Below are 16,461 nucleotides of genomic sequence, written 5' to 3' on the forward strand. Positions count from 1 at the left end.
CCAAAATGACCCAATACTCAAAATTTCTTATGTATTTTTATGGAACCAATCAATTTTAAGTTTTTAATGGCTTTTTTAGGATTTATTTAGTATTTTGGCTGTGACTGTACTAAAAGAAATTGCACTTGAAGACCTAAGAGTGATTCTTAATGCAATATTTCACAAATGCATGGGGTGTCTGAAAACTTTTTTCCACCACTGTATATATAGCCTATATATCACATTTTTCACATCACTGTATCACCGTTTGGACTAATCCGATGTTTGTAAAGTCTATAAACAAAATGATTGAACAAACATTACTATTTCTGTGTGCACGTTCAGCTGGGCTAACCGTTAGCAGTGTCTGTAATAGGTAATAACTCATTAAACGGTCCGTGAAAAAATATCTTTTCCAGCGAATATCTTAGTTACAACATGATTGAGCTAGCAAAGCAGTTTTGTGTTGCTATGTGTGGTATTTATTCAGTTTTGGGAAATCACGATGTCTACAGCTGACAGGGACAGCTAACACTAGCAGCGAAGCTAACATCAGGACGTCATCTGTTAAAAGCCTCCCGTTGTCGGATACGACATGAAACTACTCCAGTTAGCTCAATAATGTTGTAACTAAGACATCCGCTGGAAAAAAATATTTTCTTTATGGATGAGCACACGTTTGATAAAACGGAGTTTAATCTCTCGGCATCCATTTTCAAGCTCTCTGTGTGTTTGTTTCCTTGCGGACGAGAAAAGGGGGAGCGCACATTTCCGAGAAGGCATGTCCTTTTCAAAAATGCAAGAGGCGTTGCTTTGTTGCCGGCCGTTTTCGCCGGTGTGTTAAACACACTTTAGAAAGGAGTGTCCCCAGACTATCAGAAGGCAGAGATCTCTGATTGTCTGGTGGCGAGACTAGAGTAGGGTGGGTGGGAGTTGTGTTGGTGAATTGGTCCAACAACCACCGACTTTTACCAGAGGCCAGTGTTCGCGTCCTGTAAGATTTTCCTAAACCTCACCATGTGCTTTTTCACATGCGTGTGTTAGCTAAACATAACCACGTGCGTTTGCTGTAGAAGGAAAAAAAATACGTGAATTTGCATTGTTGTACCAACGTAGTGCTTTTATTTTGAAAGAGAATGTATTTAAATGTTAAATTTCCTGTGAAAACAGAAGTGTATTTTGAAAGAAGACAATGCATGTAACAGGCAGAACTTGACACGGCGTCCCAGAATGTCAACAACCAACACACCCAGGGTACCTTTCATGTCGTATCTCGCCTTGAAAAGTCCATGACCAAACGTTGATGTGGGATGAGGTCGGAGTGAGAATATGTTGGCAAACATCCAAGTGTGCTCAAATGACAGCCATATCGCGCTGATACTGTCTGATCAGAACCATGTGGCCCCGTGTTGTTAAAACGGGACAAACAAGGTTTTACATCTTTGGGCTCTTTAAATATTAGCAGCCAGTCACCAAACATGTTTGTGCACTGTCACTACCAATGTTATTTACATGAAACAATGATTTAGATTGGTCTACGATAACTAGGATGGGCAGAGCAAAGATTTGAATAATGACCAGCCCCAGAACATGCCAGGTAAGCCATGTGTCATATTGATATTCTCATGGGAAAGGGTTTTGAGTGAGTACTTGATGCCTTCAGGTAAAATGGGACATTTATCTGAAGTGAAACTGTGATGAAGTGGGTGAGAATGTACCTTCACTCACCACTTGTCCCTTACATGCTCATTGTACACAGTATACCATGTTACTTTTACATACGTTTATTTTGCTATAATTTACCATTGCTTTCGTAACATTACACCACTTACTATCCCGGGTTTGTTTGTGTTCTTGTTATGTTACAGTTAACATCAATGCACATGAGTAAATTAAAACAAACACACAGTCACAAGTTGGTTTCAGTTACTTTTATTGTGTTTCAGGTTTGAACTTAGTCGAATTGTTTGTTCCTTTGTCTGTACTTACCTCTGTTTGTTCCTTTGTTCCGACCCACCATGCAGGATTGTTTGAAAGGCCGCCGCCCAGCACTTCCTGTCTTTTATAGTTTTAGTGATGTCATCAATGACATCATTGGGCTGAACTAAGTGGAGGGGTTTTCTTTTTGTAGGAATATTTCTTTTGTTTGTTTAGTGCAGTTTAAAGTAACCAGTTAGGATTATTTACTTTTAGTAGTTCATTTAGTGATGTAAATGTGCTTGTAAGTTAATCCTAGGTGTTTATTTGATTTCCTTGTGTTAAGGTTACTGTGTATTGCAACCTCCTTTTGTTCTGGTAGGGGCTGAGGCAGTCTAAGTGTGAGTCAGTCCCTCTATATAAAGGTAGTTGAGGTTTGAGCTCGAGGCTGAGAGGAGAGGCCCTGCTGCTGTGAACATGTGCCCTTATATTTGATTTATTATGAGTTAATTTTCCTCAGTTATTTGCTTGTTTTTTTGTTTGGGTTTTTGTTTGTTTTTGCCTAATTTGCACATGTAATGGCGAGCACTGTAAATAAATTTTGCCTAATTTGCACATGTAATGGCGAGCACTGTAAATAAATGTACACTTTGGTGGAGCCAAGAAGTCTGCTGAGTCTGCCTACCTACCACCTTCCTTGACACTCGAGCTAAACTATCTCACAGAAACCAGCATGTTTTTAGTCTGCCAGCTGCCCTTTAAATCATGACTCATGCTATGGTGTGTCACCCTGTTATATAACAGACATTTATAGTATTTTTGTCACTTAAAATAATTAAAGATGATGCAGTGAGTCCACATCAGCCTCAGTAGTCCAAAATTAGTCATCATTGTTACACACATTCATGTCCATTGTGGACAATATGGCACCAAGGAAACTGGCAGCAAATGAACAAGGAAAGACAGTCTTTAACAATCTTTATGAACAAATAGCTATGGGTTACATTAATGATTTACTGAATTAATGACTGAACTGATAAATGGATTTAACCATTTACAAATCAAACATGACTGTCCCATTTTACCTGAACATGTCATTGGAGTGAGGAAGGGGTTCTCGATGTGTTTGGAGGTCCAAAATTTCTAAATTATTTTGCGTGGCAACATATTTTCTTTTTAGAAATATAGCAGAGATCCATAACAAGTTATAAAAGTAACACTCAAGGTAGTTTTCAGAATTTTAGGTGGTTTTCTTGGTAATCAACCAAAAAGTGTCCCAAATGACCTGACTTCACCCTGTAACAAGTAACCAATTTGACAGGATTATTTTATTGCAGTTAGACAAAAAAAAAAAAAGGATTTTATTTTTATTTTTATAAATCTACAACAAATATGTATTAATTTAGAAATATTGCGATGATAATAATACAAAAAAATCCCATAAATAAAAAAACTAAAGTGAAATATAAAATTAAATAGAAGTTAAAGGCGCTGTATGTAAGAATGTGGCCAAAACGGTTACCGCACTCAAATTCAAAATACTGCCGTGAGTCGTGTCCGCCCCCCCCCCCCTCCCCTACAGATTCGAGTGGCACGCTGGAGACTGATTTGTTTGCCCACGGGCGGCTGCCGTGGCAGGGCCGCGTCACCGCGTCCTTGATCTTCGGTTTTCCAGTGGACCGTTCAAACAAGTCCGGCTTCTCTGCTGCTAACGCTGCTGCTGGGATACAGCTGAGGAGAAGCCGGCTGCTCATGCTATGTACTGGGACACTGCTAATGCTGCTTGCCGTGCTGCTGTAGCTCATTCGTAACTGTAACTGATGCTGAGACTCTACTGACTGCGTGACTGGTAGACGGCGGTGGGTGGCACAACAGGCCAAAACACAAATTCAAAACATAAGCATGATTTGCGGAGCGCAAAAAATTTTTTTAGACGCAAATATTCTGGCTGTACTATTGTCGGTGAGATCAGTATGTTATATGAACATTATTCCTTAGTCTCTGTGACATATTAGGAGGATTTTATGACTATTTGCTTTAGATTTCTTACATATAGCTCCTTTAATTATTGTCAATTAAATCTGTCTCATTTTTTATAGTGGGAAAGATAATCCTCTGAAAATTAAGTCTTTCAAGTGTTTGCAGTCAAGAGGAGAATAGACCTGAGTCTTCAGTTAAAACATGACAAGCTAAAACTTTTGTGATACAGATTTATCTGTATAACAAATGACCATAAAAGAAAAGAGAAAAACATCCCTCAGAGAGCAGGTGTTGACAGATCCGTTGACTGTGTGTGCCACTAATTATGCTGCTAATTATAAGATGATGTTGGAGTTTCTGTTTTTGCTCCGACTGTCTTTCTCTGAGTCAACGAGTTTCTAATTTGGCTCGTGAGTATGAAGAGTAAATATAGCGTATGTATACCGTACAGCTACGTTTGACATTAGCTTTAGCACAGTGTTAAGGAGGAAGTCAGGTGGGCGCGAAAGAAGAGGAAGACGAGTTGAAGTGAAAGGCTCTACTCATGCTGCAGCTTAAGGAGTCAGAGTTATGAATTATTATCCACAAATGTGTTTTTTATCAATAAAAAAAATATATATATTTTTTAATTATGAATATTTACTCAATGCAAAATAGTGTTAGGACACACGCAGTGTTTTACTTGGAAGTCTCCTGTGCGTCATTATTGTCATTCTGCAGACATTTGAAATTTAATTATTGGTTTTTGGTTCCAACCTAAAATAGTTGCCATACAACAATCATTTAGGGAAAATCAAAAAGAGTGTGACACCACGTCGCAGTTCAGCACGAAGGTCTGCAGTGGGAAGAGAGAAGAGAGACACAAATGAGGGGAAGTTCCCCGTGGATGACCTATAATTTCACAGACGAGGAGCATCTTTGTGTCACACCATCTCTTCTTAATCATGTATCTGCTCATAAACATGTCTGCTGGGAAGCACTCGTGTCTCCTCTCATGGCAGCGAAGCATTACTCAGGTCTTTTCATGTCCTCGGATGTTGTTTCCAGATGGAACCACAAGGGAAAATGCCACACTGTTGGACTCAAAAATAACTTCATAATTTTACATCCTTGATAGCTTGTTGGCCCCTCTGATCTACGCACTCTGTATGCATCACTGCGCCTCTTACGTAGATGTATAACACGACTATTATAGTGCATGAAACAAGTTTTCCCTCCTTTCCAAATTTGATCACAGACACACACACTGCTTTACTGAGCTAATTTCCAATTTGAATATGCAGCAAAATTAGTGCCAAGCCGACACATTGCACTTCACGGTTACAGGCCTCCATGTTTATCACAGTGTGTAAACAGCGGTTGTTCTGCTCTGCCTTCCTCTGTGTGTAGCTCCGTGTTCACTGAACCTGATCTCGACTGCGGCTCTTCATGCTCTTTGGTGTGTTTGCAGCTCCAGCAGGACTTGACCCAACATCCATCTGGGCCAGACCCTCTTGGCCTGAGCTGCAGCTGGAGAGCACACACACACACACCAAGACACAGACACACACACCAGCACTCTATAATGTAGACACACACATACACTGTTTATTGACACACACATATGCAGAGCTAGAAAGAAGGCAGGCACACACTGATCTCTCAAAAACATGCTTACGAACATTCATAAATACACATGCATGCACACATATACATACATCTGGAGGTTTAGTTATACCACTTGTAAAAATTGTTCAAATTTATTCATTAGGAAGGTTAATTTCTATTTTTATTTTTATTTCAATTTTTATTTTTGTATTATATTTAAAAAAAAATTGGCCTGGTAATACTTGCTTATCATGACAAAAAATTGTGGTTTTTTATTTTATTTTTTATTATTATTAAATATCAGTTCCTAAGTCAAGTCATTTGTCCCTTCTCAGAATTTAAAAATAAAAAATCATATGCAGTATTACTTATTTTTTTACTTAGTTTTCTTCTTCTTCTTCTTTTTCTTCTTCTTCCTGTTCTTGATAATAATACATTTAATTATTAATGTCAAAATTACAGACAGACATTTTTTCTTCAAATTTTTTCAAGTCATATTTCTTAGACTTTTTTTCTTGTATCACCATTTGATCATTTTGTGGACAAAAAACCAAACTTGATAATGACAAAAGCATAGGAGGTCATTCTTAGAGGCAGACCTGGGCCTCAATATCATACATCTATTTATACAAATAAAATCATAACCTCACCCCAATCCTGCTTTTTAATCATGAGTCAGTATTACTTTAAGAGTAATAAACTTGACTTTTGCAAACCTGAGACTACTGATGTTGCTCCATTTTGTGAATTGATGCTTTCATAACTGATTCACTGGTGTTGTATCATAATAGTGACACACAATGACCTTGTTTCATGTGCTCTACAAAAATAATTGCATGTCTGGTTTCCCCCAATTCTTAAAAAGCAGTGTAATTGTCCTCCCATCCCACAGGAATCCCACAGGACCCCAATTAGACACACAGACAGACACTCCACATACATTCACACTCATAGATGAGCACACACTCAGCCGTGCACTCCCTCCCATTCACAAACACACTACACTCACGGATAAACACACACTCTGCTGTCTCGCTGACGTTTCTCTGTTTTCCACAGCGAACCCGAGGGCGGCGAGGCTGAGATGAAAATGAGCAGCGGGTTCGGCGGGCGGTTCCAGCTGCATGACTTCAGTAAAACAATCCTCCGTCACACACGCTGAAGATCTGACGTGCTGACAGCAGTGATGAGGCCTCGGAGCAGATATTACACATCTATTACACATGTGAGCAGACCCGCACACATGCACTAAAACACACACTTACATATGTGGTATCACTGCGCCTGCCTCTTCCTCACATATGCACATACACACGGGGAAAGGACATGCAGATATGGCTAATGCTTTGGGAAAATGTTGAACTTTAAAGTTACCACCAACCAGACAGAAAAATAACATTAAGAGAACACATAAGGCAGCAGACTGAGAAATATTTCTGAAAGTTTAATAATACATTTTGGCTATTTCTTAAATGACTGTAAAGATCAAACAGTGGCCCTTATTTACCTCTGCTACAGAGAGAATCCAATAGGGTGCATAATTTACCTTACCTAATTCAATAAATTAATTCAGTAGATTCAGGATAATGCATCCCTCTACTGCTCTCTGATTGGACCGAAAGATTGTTCTCACTCGCTAATTAATTGCAGTCGATTCTACTTTGCAGTTTTTACGTCCAGTGTTAAGCCAGTGTCACTGAACCCACACACTTCCTGCACAGATGTTTCACATTAAAAGCCTTCCAGTGGCTCAGCAGGTAGCGTTCCACGTGCAGAGAGTGTGTTTTGTTGACAGCGCTACCAATTGAAAAAACAGAGCAAATAAAAAAATCCTCCTCCTCTCCTGACAAATTCATCTTGAGTGCTTTATGGCTGCATTGATATTTGTTCTTTTGAGATCCTCCCGTTATGTTATACTTTATGAGTTTACGACATTAATCATATCACTGCGAGCTGCATAAGCCACAATTCATCATATGTTTACAGTTGTGGGTGTAATAGTGCAGTCTGTAAACACACACAGAAAACAGCTGTGACAAAATGAAACAATACTAAAATTAAAAAGTGTGTTTTTAATACAGAGAAGCCCAATCGGCTTTATAGATTAAAACATAGAAAGAAATATAAATTTATTACATGCAGGTTTTTATACACATACATACTTATAAATATTAATGCATGCATATATGTACGTAAACATACATACAACTGGAACTGCTTTTTGTGGCACTATCCCAACAGGAAATACAGTGATGTCTTGGTATAAAACAACCACTTTTTTGGCTGTATCCCAGCGCAAAACACAGCAATGTCTCCGTAAAGAACAACTGCTTTCTGTGGCACTATCCTGGCTGGAAACACAATGATGTCTCTGTATAAAACAAGCGCTTTTTGTGGCACTATCTTGGTTGGAAATACGTCAGTGTTTCAATGAAAAACAACTGCGTTTTGTGGCAGTATCCCAGTGGGAAACACAGCAATGTCTTGGTAAAGAACAACTGCTTTTTGTGGCAGTATCCCGGCTGGAAATACAACAATGTGTTGGTAAAAAGCAACTGCTTTTCATAGCACCATCCCAACGAGAAATGCAATGATGTCTCTGTAAAAAGCAATCACTTTTTGTGGCACTATCCTGGCAGAATATGCAGAGATGTCTTGGTATAAAACAGTAATTTTTCGTGGCACTATCCCTGCTGAAGACACAGCAATGTCTCCTTGAAACAACCACTTTTGGAGGCAACATCCTGTCAGGAAACGCAGCAATGTCTCAGTGAAAACTAACTGCTTTTCGTGACACAATCCCAACAGGAAATGCAGTGATGTCTTGGTATAAAACAACTGCTTTTGGTGACACTATCCTGTCTGGAAACACAAAGATGTCTTTGTAAAAAGCAACTGCTTTTTGTGGCACTGTAGCCGGTGGAAACACAGTGATGTCTTCTTGGGGGAAAAAAAACTGTTTTTCCTGGCAGTAACCCAGCAGGAAATGCAGCAATGTCTTGGTAAAAAGCGCCTACTTTTCCTGGCATTATACCCGGTGGCAACACAGTAACAGGTTGCCAAAAAACATCCAAGTGCGATGGCCAAAAAGCCGCTAAAAACACAGCAATGAGTGGATAAAAAACAACTGGTTTTGTTGGTTGTTGGTCTTGAACACTGCTCTGGAGCTTGGCAGGAGTCTTGCCTTGGTGATATGCCATCCACTAACCCCTTCACCTCCCAGTGACAAACTTAGCTCATGAGAATCGTTGATATGATACATATGAAATGTACAAATGTAACATATCAGTGCCAACATCAGTGCCAACATTTTCATCTGGTGACTGGCTGCGTACACATGCACCCATTTAATATACACTCTCATTTCTTCCATTACCTCAATAATTTCAATTTACATGTCTAAATCATTTAGGCCGTTACATTTCCAAATAGTCATACGTAATTTTGTCCATGCTATTTATAGGCACAAAAATTATGCAAGCCTCATCCTCTAATTTCTGATATTCTCACCCAAAAACCCTCCAGATTGCCCCTACACAAAATCATGTCTTTGCAGAAGCATATGCAAGCCTGAAGCCCACATGGTGCGGGCTGCTTCAGTGAGTACACAACAGTAAACATTTTTTTACATGAGCTGTAGTATAGTAATAACTGATAGCGTACTGGTTACTGTCCCCTCTGATACTGGGAGGTTTGGGGTTTGACTCCCAGGGAAGTCAGAGCAAATCATGACATGAATCCTTTTTTCTCCACTTAAAAAGAGGAGACTCTTTCAGCTCTCCGGGCTGTGGATGTGGGTGTTGGCATTGTGGTCATGAAACCAGATGAAACTTGTGTGATTGCTGTGGGAAAACGGAGCAGAGAGACCGTCTCATAAACATCACCATCCATCCATCCTGTCAGAGTGTCCTTCAGCGTCTGCTGGTTACCTCCCTGCATGCTGCTCTGGATTAAAACATCAAGTGTCAAAAAATATGAGATGTCTCCTCCAAAAAACAAAGAATCATCATACTGTAATCGTCACAATATTGGAGCCAGTTTTTGCTGCCCAGGTGTAATTTTCTCAGATAAGCAGCTTCCTGTTTTACATCTGTACGTAGAGAAAACACCAACGACCTCTCCTTCACTCTCTCCTGCTTTTAAACGAGAGTAAATTAGGTGTTATAATGTTGCGGCTGTTTTTAGTGGCTGCTGAGAACACACACACACACACACACACACACACACACACACATACACACACACACACACATATTTGTACACACCCATTGGATCGCTGATATTTGGGCAGACAGTTTATTCAGTGGTCTAACTCTTAATCAGTCATCAGGTTCAAGGGGTAGCGGGTGATATATGCAAACACACATACACGCATACACAGCTAACTGGATAACAAGGTCACATTTGGAGATCAGGATTTACTTTGGCCCGTGTTGCCGCTCTTTAAATCATGTATTGGTTCAGTTTTCATTACTTGTGTTAGCACATATCTGAGGCTGAGGGACTGACGGCGGCTCAGCCTCACGTGGAGCCAGTGTGCAGTCAGTACAGGTAAATAATGTGACCGTAATGTCTCGCACTGTAATTATATAGTCAATCCTTTCTCCCTCGGTTACTGGCAGTTACTGGTTTTGCATTCTAGCAGAGCACTGGTGGAGTTTACAGTGATAACAGTGACAGATTTGATTTTATTTCTTCTTATTTCAGACAGAACTAGACTGTTTTCTCATTTTGGAGGCTGAGATGATTCAAGTAGATTTTATTATCTGTAGCTGATAAAGCTGCAGCTTGCAAAACACCTGCTGTGACTTGGTTAGAAACTTAATATCTGACTTATTTGAAAATGAGAGGCCTGCAGAGGAGGCTTAAATATGCATTCATTGGTTACATACTGTTATGCTAAGTTGCAAACCCCTTGCCCCTACCACTTGGCCCTTACCCCTCACATCTTGGGGTAGGGTGTCCCAATTTAACCCGGTCTCACTCTGAAGACCTTGAATATCGGGGCTTGGTCAGTGACTTCCAGTATCAGATAAGGCATCAGGGGGAAATGCAGCGGGACAAGAATGAAAGTTAAGGCGGCGGAAGTCCGAGTAGGGCGGGCTGGAGGGGTGGTGGATGGGTCCAACAACCACGACTTTCACCCGGGAGGCTGATGTTCGCTTCACACTTCCTGTATGAATGTAAAGCCAGACCCTGTTCTTTTTTTCTTAACCCAACCATGTGTGTGTGTTGGCTAAACGTAACCATGTGTTACAAAAATGTCAATTCGCGGTATTGTACTGACACAGTGCGTTTATTTTGAAAGAGACTGTATGCAAACTAGGACTGCCCCCAACTAAGAATTTTCCTTGTTGACCAAAAGTCATCATTTAGGTCCATTAGTCGACTAGTCGCCTGCATGTTTATGATATTAATGTAATGATTAAATGATATATTTTGGTGGTTTGAGTTGAAGGTGTGCGAAAGAATAGTATCAGTAACATTGTTAACACTGTGCTACATTACAGAGAAATACAAAACCGTACTAATGAACCTTCATTAATATAGGCCTATATTTTATCTACAAGTGCACGTCACACACTGAGCGAGCCGCCTGTTAATGACGCTGTGGGCTAATGGGCATGTAGCTACTTCCATGTTTCAGATGATACGTCATGTTTGTAGTCGACCAATGAAGATGAGTTTACATATCACCTTGGGTTCGTCCTTCACCTTCTCAAAATGATCCCACACTTTGGATTTCCTGCCCGACATGTTATTAACTAGCCTGTGGAATAACCGCAGGTACCAGCTCTGGAAATTAACCTGACTCCTGTCTGACTGCTGAGCGTGGACACTTCCTGTGTCTGTCTTTTCAAATTAAATTCCCACATGGCCCAGTCATATAGGTTTGGATTTATTTTGACAAGGTGCAGCTCCTAATGGAGATTCATGTTTGTTTTATTTTCTTTTTTATCTGCGACTAAGCAACCAATGAAATCTTGCTGACTAATGATCTTTCTGGTCGACTGACGGTTGGTCGACTATATACAGTCAGTGACCTCCCACATGTGTGAGTAATAGAGTGTCAAACATTAAATTGTGCTGAGGTGAAACAAAGAACACTTCCTGATTCAGAATCCATCCCTTTGCCTTATTTTACTAATTATGAAAACAATATATTTTATAGTTTATTTAAATGAAAAAAGACTGTTGTATTCATGTGACACATCAATGTTATGTTGAATTGTTAAACTGACATAAAATTCCTGTCAGACAAGGGTCATGTGACGCATTTATTTTGTGTCTCGTCTGCTCAGAACTTAACTAAAAGTGTATATACTTGAACACAGTGGTCAGATTTTTGATTTGATCTTAGTGTGTTCATACAGTATGGTTCAGTTTTACAAGATAAAAGGATTTATGGACGAGGACAAATGGATGAGTTTTGGAAATGTATCTCAAACTTCCTCAGATTCAATAGATAGCAGGGCACAGTCACTTATAATGTGAGATTGGCTCAAACTGACCAGGGCTTTTTCCAAAATAAACTGTATGAGGCTACAGCTGATAATGTCAATAGTTGATTAAACAGAATGTTGCCCCCTTGGCTTTAGTGTTTGGGTAGTGACATACTGTTTTTTATTAGAGACAAACACTGTTTAATCCAGTCCTTCAACTCATTATCTACACTTACACTCTTGTGTTTTTGATTTTGGGAAGGCAGCACTCGTCCTTGGTGTGTGTGTGTGTGTGTGTGTGTGTGTGTGCTGTAGAGTTTTATGAACAGAACAAAATTTCCTTTCATGTCTTTTATAAAATTCATAAGTAAAACCAGAGAAACAAACTGAGATGGCATTAAACCAGTGAAACAGATCAAAAAAGCCCAAAATGTTTAATCAAAACTGAGTTTCTCTGCATGACTGTATCATGGGGAGGGGGTGTGTGTGTGTGGTGGTGGGGGGGTGTTGTATTGAGAAGTGACACATTAGTTTAACTTCATGTTAATGAAAGAAGGAAAAGATGAGCGCATGGAGAGGCATCTGACTTTAAGAACAGTGCAGTCTTGAAGAATTACACGACAGAGCAAACAATGAAAAACTGTCATCTAAATTGAGTTTGTCTGCGTGACTTCTAGTTTCTTTGGTGGGCTGTTGGGAGGAGGACTGTGGGAGGTGGAGGGGGGGAGAGGGGGTTCATATCCAAAGAGACAGTCATTATTTTTCACGTCGCAGGGAATAAATGAGGGCTGTCAGGCTGACTAATGACCGGGTCTCTGCTGCGGTGGAATCAGGAGAAAGTCTCCGTCTACCGATGTCAGTCATTTTCTGATGGACCCCGGCGCTGATGGATTGTAGGATCTGGCTCTGATTACACGCTGCACTGGCATCCACTCATCCCCCGATCCCTTTGTTATTTTGGAAACGGGTAATAAACACACATACAGCAGACATGCGTGCATTCACACACACGCAGATACGTGCACGCTCGCTGCTGCTCTGCTGCAGTCTTCATCAGTTTTGACACTTTGCTCAGACCTCAGCTCAGTCAGAGGCTGCGTGGCGGAAACCCCCGGAACACACAGCACGTCTGGTTCCCAGAAAGCTGCACACAGAGCTCTCAGTTACACTTTTTTTATCATGCTAAATGGCTAATAATGGCTTTGAGGTACACTCTAATGACAGAGAGTAGGACTGTAAATGCTTTAGTTGTGATGAAGATAAATACAGAGTGCAGCACGGGGTCAAGAAACTACATGTTGATGATGTTGAAGTAGAAATCAAGTGCTCTTCAAGGATGGGTTGAGTAGTAGCATAATAATAGAGTTACGTCCAGCTTATTTACAATGGAAGTCCAAGGAACTAAGTCGGCAAAAAAAATGTTGATGTGAAGTTTCTGCAAACAACTGATATGCTGCATTTGTAGGTAATCATGTAGCCGAGATGCTAACGCTGTGCTTAATGTGTGGTCAAGTTTAGGGACAAAAACGACTTAATTATGGTGAGGAAAAGGTCATGTTTTGGCATGAAGTACTAATTTTCGTGGCACAGTCCCGGCAGGAAAAGCAACAATGTCCCCCCCCAAAAAACGCCTTCTGCAGCACCATATCCGGTGGAAAAACAGCGATGGGTTCCTAAAACATACCCACGTTTGGTGGCTAAAAAGCTGCTGAAACACAACCGGTTTTGGTTTGTTGATCCTACACAGCAGTCTGCAGTTGTTTGCACTTTGGTAGTGGTCTCCCCTAGGTGTCAAGCCATCATTAATACTCTCCACCTGCGGATGACAAAGTCAGCTTACGCACTACGTCACTATTGAGACACTGACATGATATTTATAAAGCATACAAAGTAACATTATTCATAGTTTGCAGGAACAAAGTGCTGACATTGTCTTCTGGCGACCGGGCAGTGAAAAGCATCCTTCATTAATTTTATCCATGTATTAATCAAGGGTTAGCAACCCACAATCAGAGCGCCTTGGATGGTTTTCAAACAGCTAACCAACACCATGGATCCCATTATATGTGAGCCGGACAGTCGCTGTTTTTAATTCTTATTCTCCTTTTGTTGTGAATTTTAATGTGTTACTCAGCTATGATCACTCCAGGAGGAGGGAAGCCTTCCTCATGATATAAAGCATCAGGCACACGGGACATGTGGCTGTCATTATGAAAAACAATTACGACAGCGATAGTGTGAGATAGAAACTATGGTTAGACTCATTTGTTTACATCCGTTACACTGTAATAATCAAAAATACATATTCTCTCACCTGTAGTGTCAGACTATGCAGACAGTTTTAGAGATATCTGCTGCCAAAAGAGTTTTTGCTCCAAATTAATACAGTGGTTGTGAAGAGAATTTTATTTGTGCAACACTGATAACGTTGTGCACAGATATAAATACCGGTGTGCCTTGAGATTTTGGCCCTTCGGTGTTCCTTGGGCACAAAAAGTTTGAAAACCACTGCTGTAGATTCAGAGTAACTGGAGCAGTTGTCTCTAACATTAGATTGTCTCTGTTTTTATTGTTTTGCATGTAGCAAACATTAAACACACTGTGATTTATTTTAGCTTCCTCTAACGTGACAGCCAAATCAAAACTTATTGGCTCTTGTGAGCTACTTCAGCAAAGCTTTATATCGAGTTTGGGAACAAAAAATGAGGCACATAGATTAACTAACAGGGTTTAGGATAAAAACACAAGTTCAGCTTATAGACCTTCGAGTTGAGGTGTCTCTAATGTCTCCATTCCATTTAGATGTACCAGCTCCAGCTCTGTCTTACTGGCATAGTTTACTAGGAAACCTTAATGTAATATAGATCATTTGTTTTATTACCAGCTTATACACCTGTACTCTGACAAGTGAATTATCAAACTGTATGTACAGAATATTTATCTAAAACTCAATGAAATAAAAAACAATAGCTATATGAATAATAATATTGTCAATATTCATGCTGAAGTTGAGGAAGTGTCCTTTTGCTCTGCTGTAATTCTGTGTTTCACCCTGTCTGCCCCCCGACTCCTGTCCTGTCAACACTACAACAGGCAATGAGACAAGGTGCTGAAACACACTGCCTCCCTGAGGGACCCCACAGCCCCCCTCCTCTCTCTCTCACACACACACACACACACACAAGCAGACAGTTGGATCTGATTGACAGCACACAGAGACATCTCCAGCATAATCGTTAGTCACTTACTTTTTATCAATTACCTGATATTTCTGTATGAATACATTTTATAGATGCAATTTTTGTTCATGTGTATATTTAGCACCTCATAATGTACATTTATATAGTAACCTATTCTAGTTTTTAAAGCTACTTATCTTCCATCTGTCCGTACAACTCTGCTGCAGTGACATTTCAGTTTCTTTGCATGAGATCAGAAAAGTTTCTTTCATAATATTTTACCTTATGACTCATTTTTAGGGTTACCTTTACTTTGACGCTTTCCTTCTGTCATACTGTGGTATCCTTTTAATTTTACCCTGATATGTACTTGCAGCACCACTTTTAGGTTTATAAGTTAAATTTTGGAGATGTTATTCAACCTGGTAGCTCACCTGGTGGAGTGTGTGCCACATGTACTAAAAAGCTAAATCCTTAACAGGTGCCCAGGTGATTCTGACCCTCGGCCCTTTGCTGCATGTTGCCCCCCGTCTCCCTTCCCCCTGTCTTGTCTGTCTTTAGCTGTCGTATGTAATACAGGCAAGTTAGCCCGAAAGAATAATCCTGAATTTTTTTTAAAATGTTCTGATCTACTTTTTCCTTGTGTTTTATGACCTGTTGTGTCTGAGACGTGCCTGGACACAGGCATACTCCTTCCCTAAAATCAGGTCATCAGCATCTGAAACTGTGAATGATAGAAAAAATAATAGAACGAATATATAATATGAATAAATTAATAATATGAGAAGATCTCAGAGGAGAAAACAGAGATGCGCTCTATGTCTGTCAATTATACATGTGCCAGACCATCTTGGTGAAGAGGGAGCTGAGCCGGACTTACTGGTCCATCTACGTCCCAACCCTCACCTATTGTCATGAGCTCTGGGTAGTGACCAAGAAAATGAGATCGCGGAGCTGAACAGCCGAAATGAGTTTCCTCCTTGGGGTGTCTGGGCTCAGCCTGAGAGATAGGGTGAGGAACTCGAACATCTGGAGGGAGCTCGGAGTAGAGCCGCTGCTCCCTTGCATTGAAAGGGGTCAGTTGAGGTGGTTCGGCATCTGATCAGGATCCTCCTGGGCGCCTCCTGTTCGAAGTGTTCGGGCACATCCCACTGGTAGGAGGCCCCGGGGCAGACCCAGAACACACTGGAGGGATTACGTATCTTGTCTGATCCCATAAGACCTAAATCTACCAGACATTTTCAAAGGATAGCTACCACTAAAGCAAAACCAACCCAGTTGCCAGAATGCATGTTGGCACTGTACATTTCTGCAAACCACTGATTTGTTACATTTGTACGTTATTATAAAGCATATATGTTGAAATTTTACAGGTT

At 40.4% G+C, this 16,461-nt stretch overlaps 1 protein-coding gene across 2 annotated transcripts in view; it reads left to right on the plus strand.

Moving 5' to 3' along the window:
* The window catches only part of wars2 (tryptophanyl tRNA synthetase 2, mitochondrial), a 105,382-nt gene that overhangs the window by 44,583 nt on the left and 44,338 nt on the right, over window positions 1-16,461 (plus strand). For both annotated transcript variants that reach the window (XM_050049222.1, XM_050049221.1), the window contains one exon: window positions 6,523-6,688. In XM_050049222.1, coding sequence (XP_049905179.1) covers window positions 6,650-6,688 — 39 coding nt within the window. In that variant the 5' untranslated portion in view covers window positions 6,523-6,649. The remainder of the gene's footprint in view (window positions 1-6,522; window positions 6,689-16,461) is intronic.

This window comes from Epinephelus moara, chromosome 7 (genome assembly GCF_006386435.1).
Source record: "Epinephelus moara isolate mb chromosome 7, YSFRI_EMoa_1.0, whole genome shotgun sequence".
NCBI classification, from domain to species: domain Eukaryota; kingdom Metazoa; phylum Chordata; class Actinopteri; order Perciformes; family Serranidae; genus Epinephelus; species Epinephelus moara.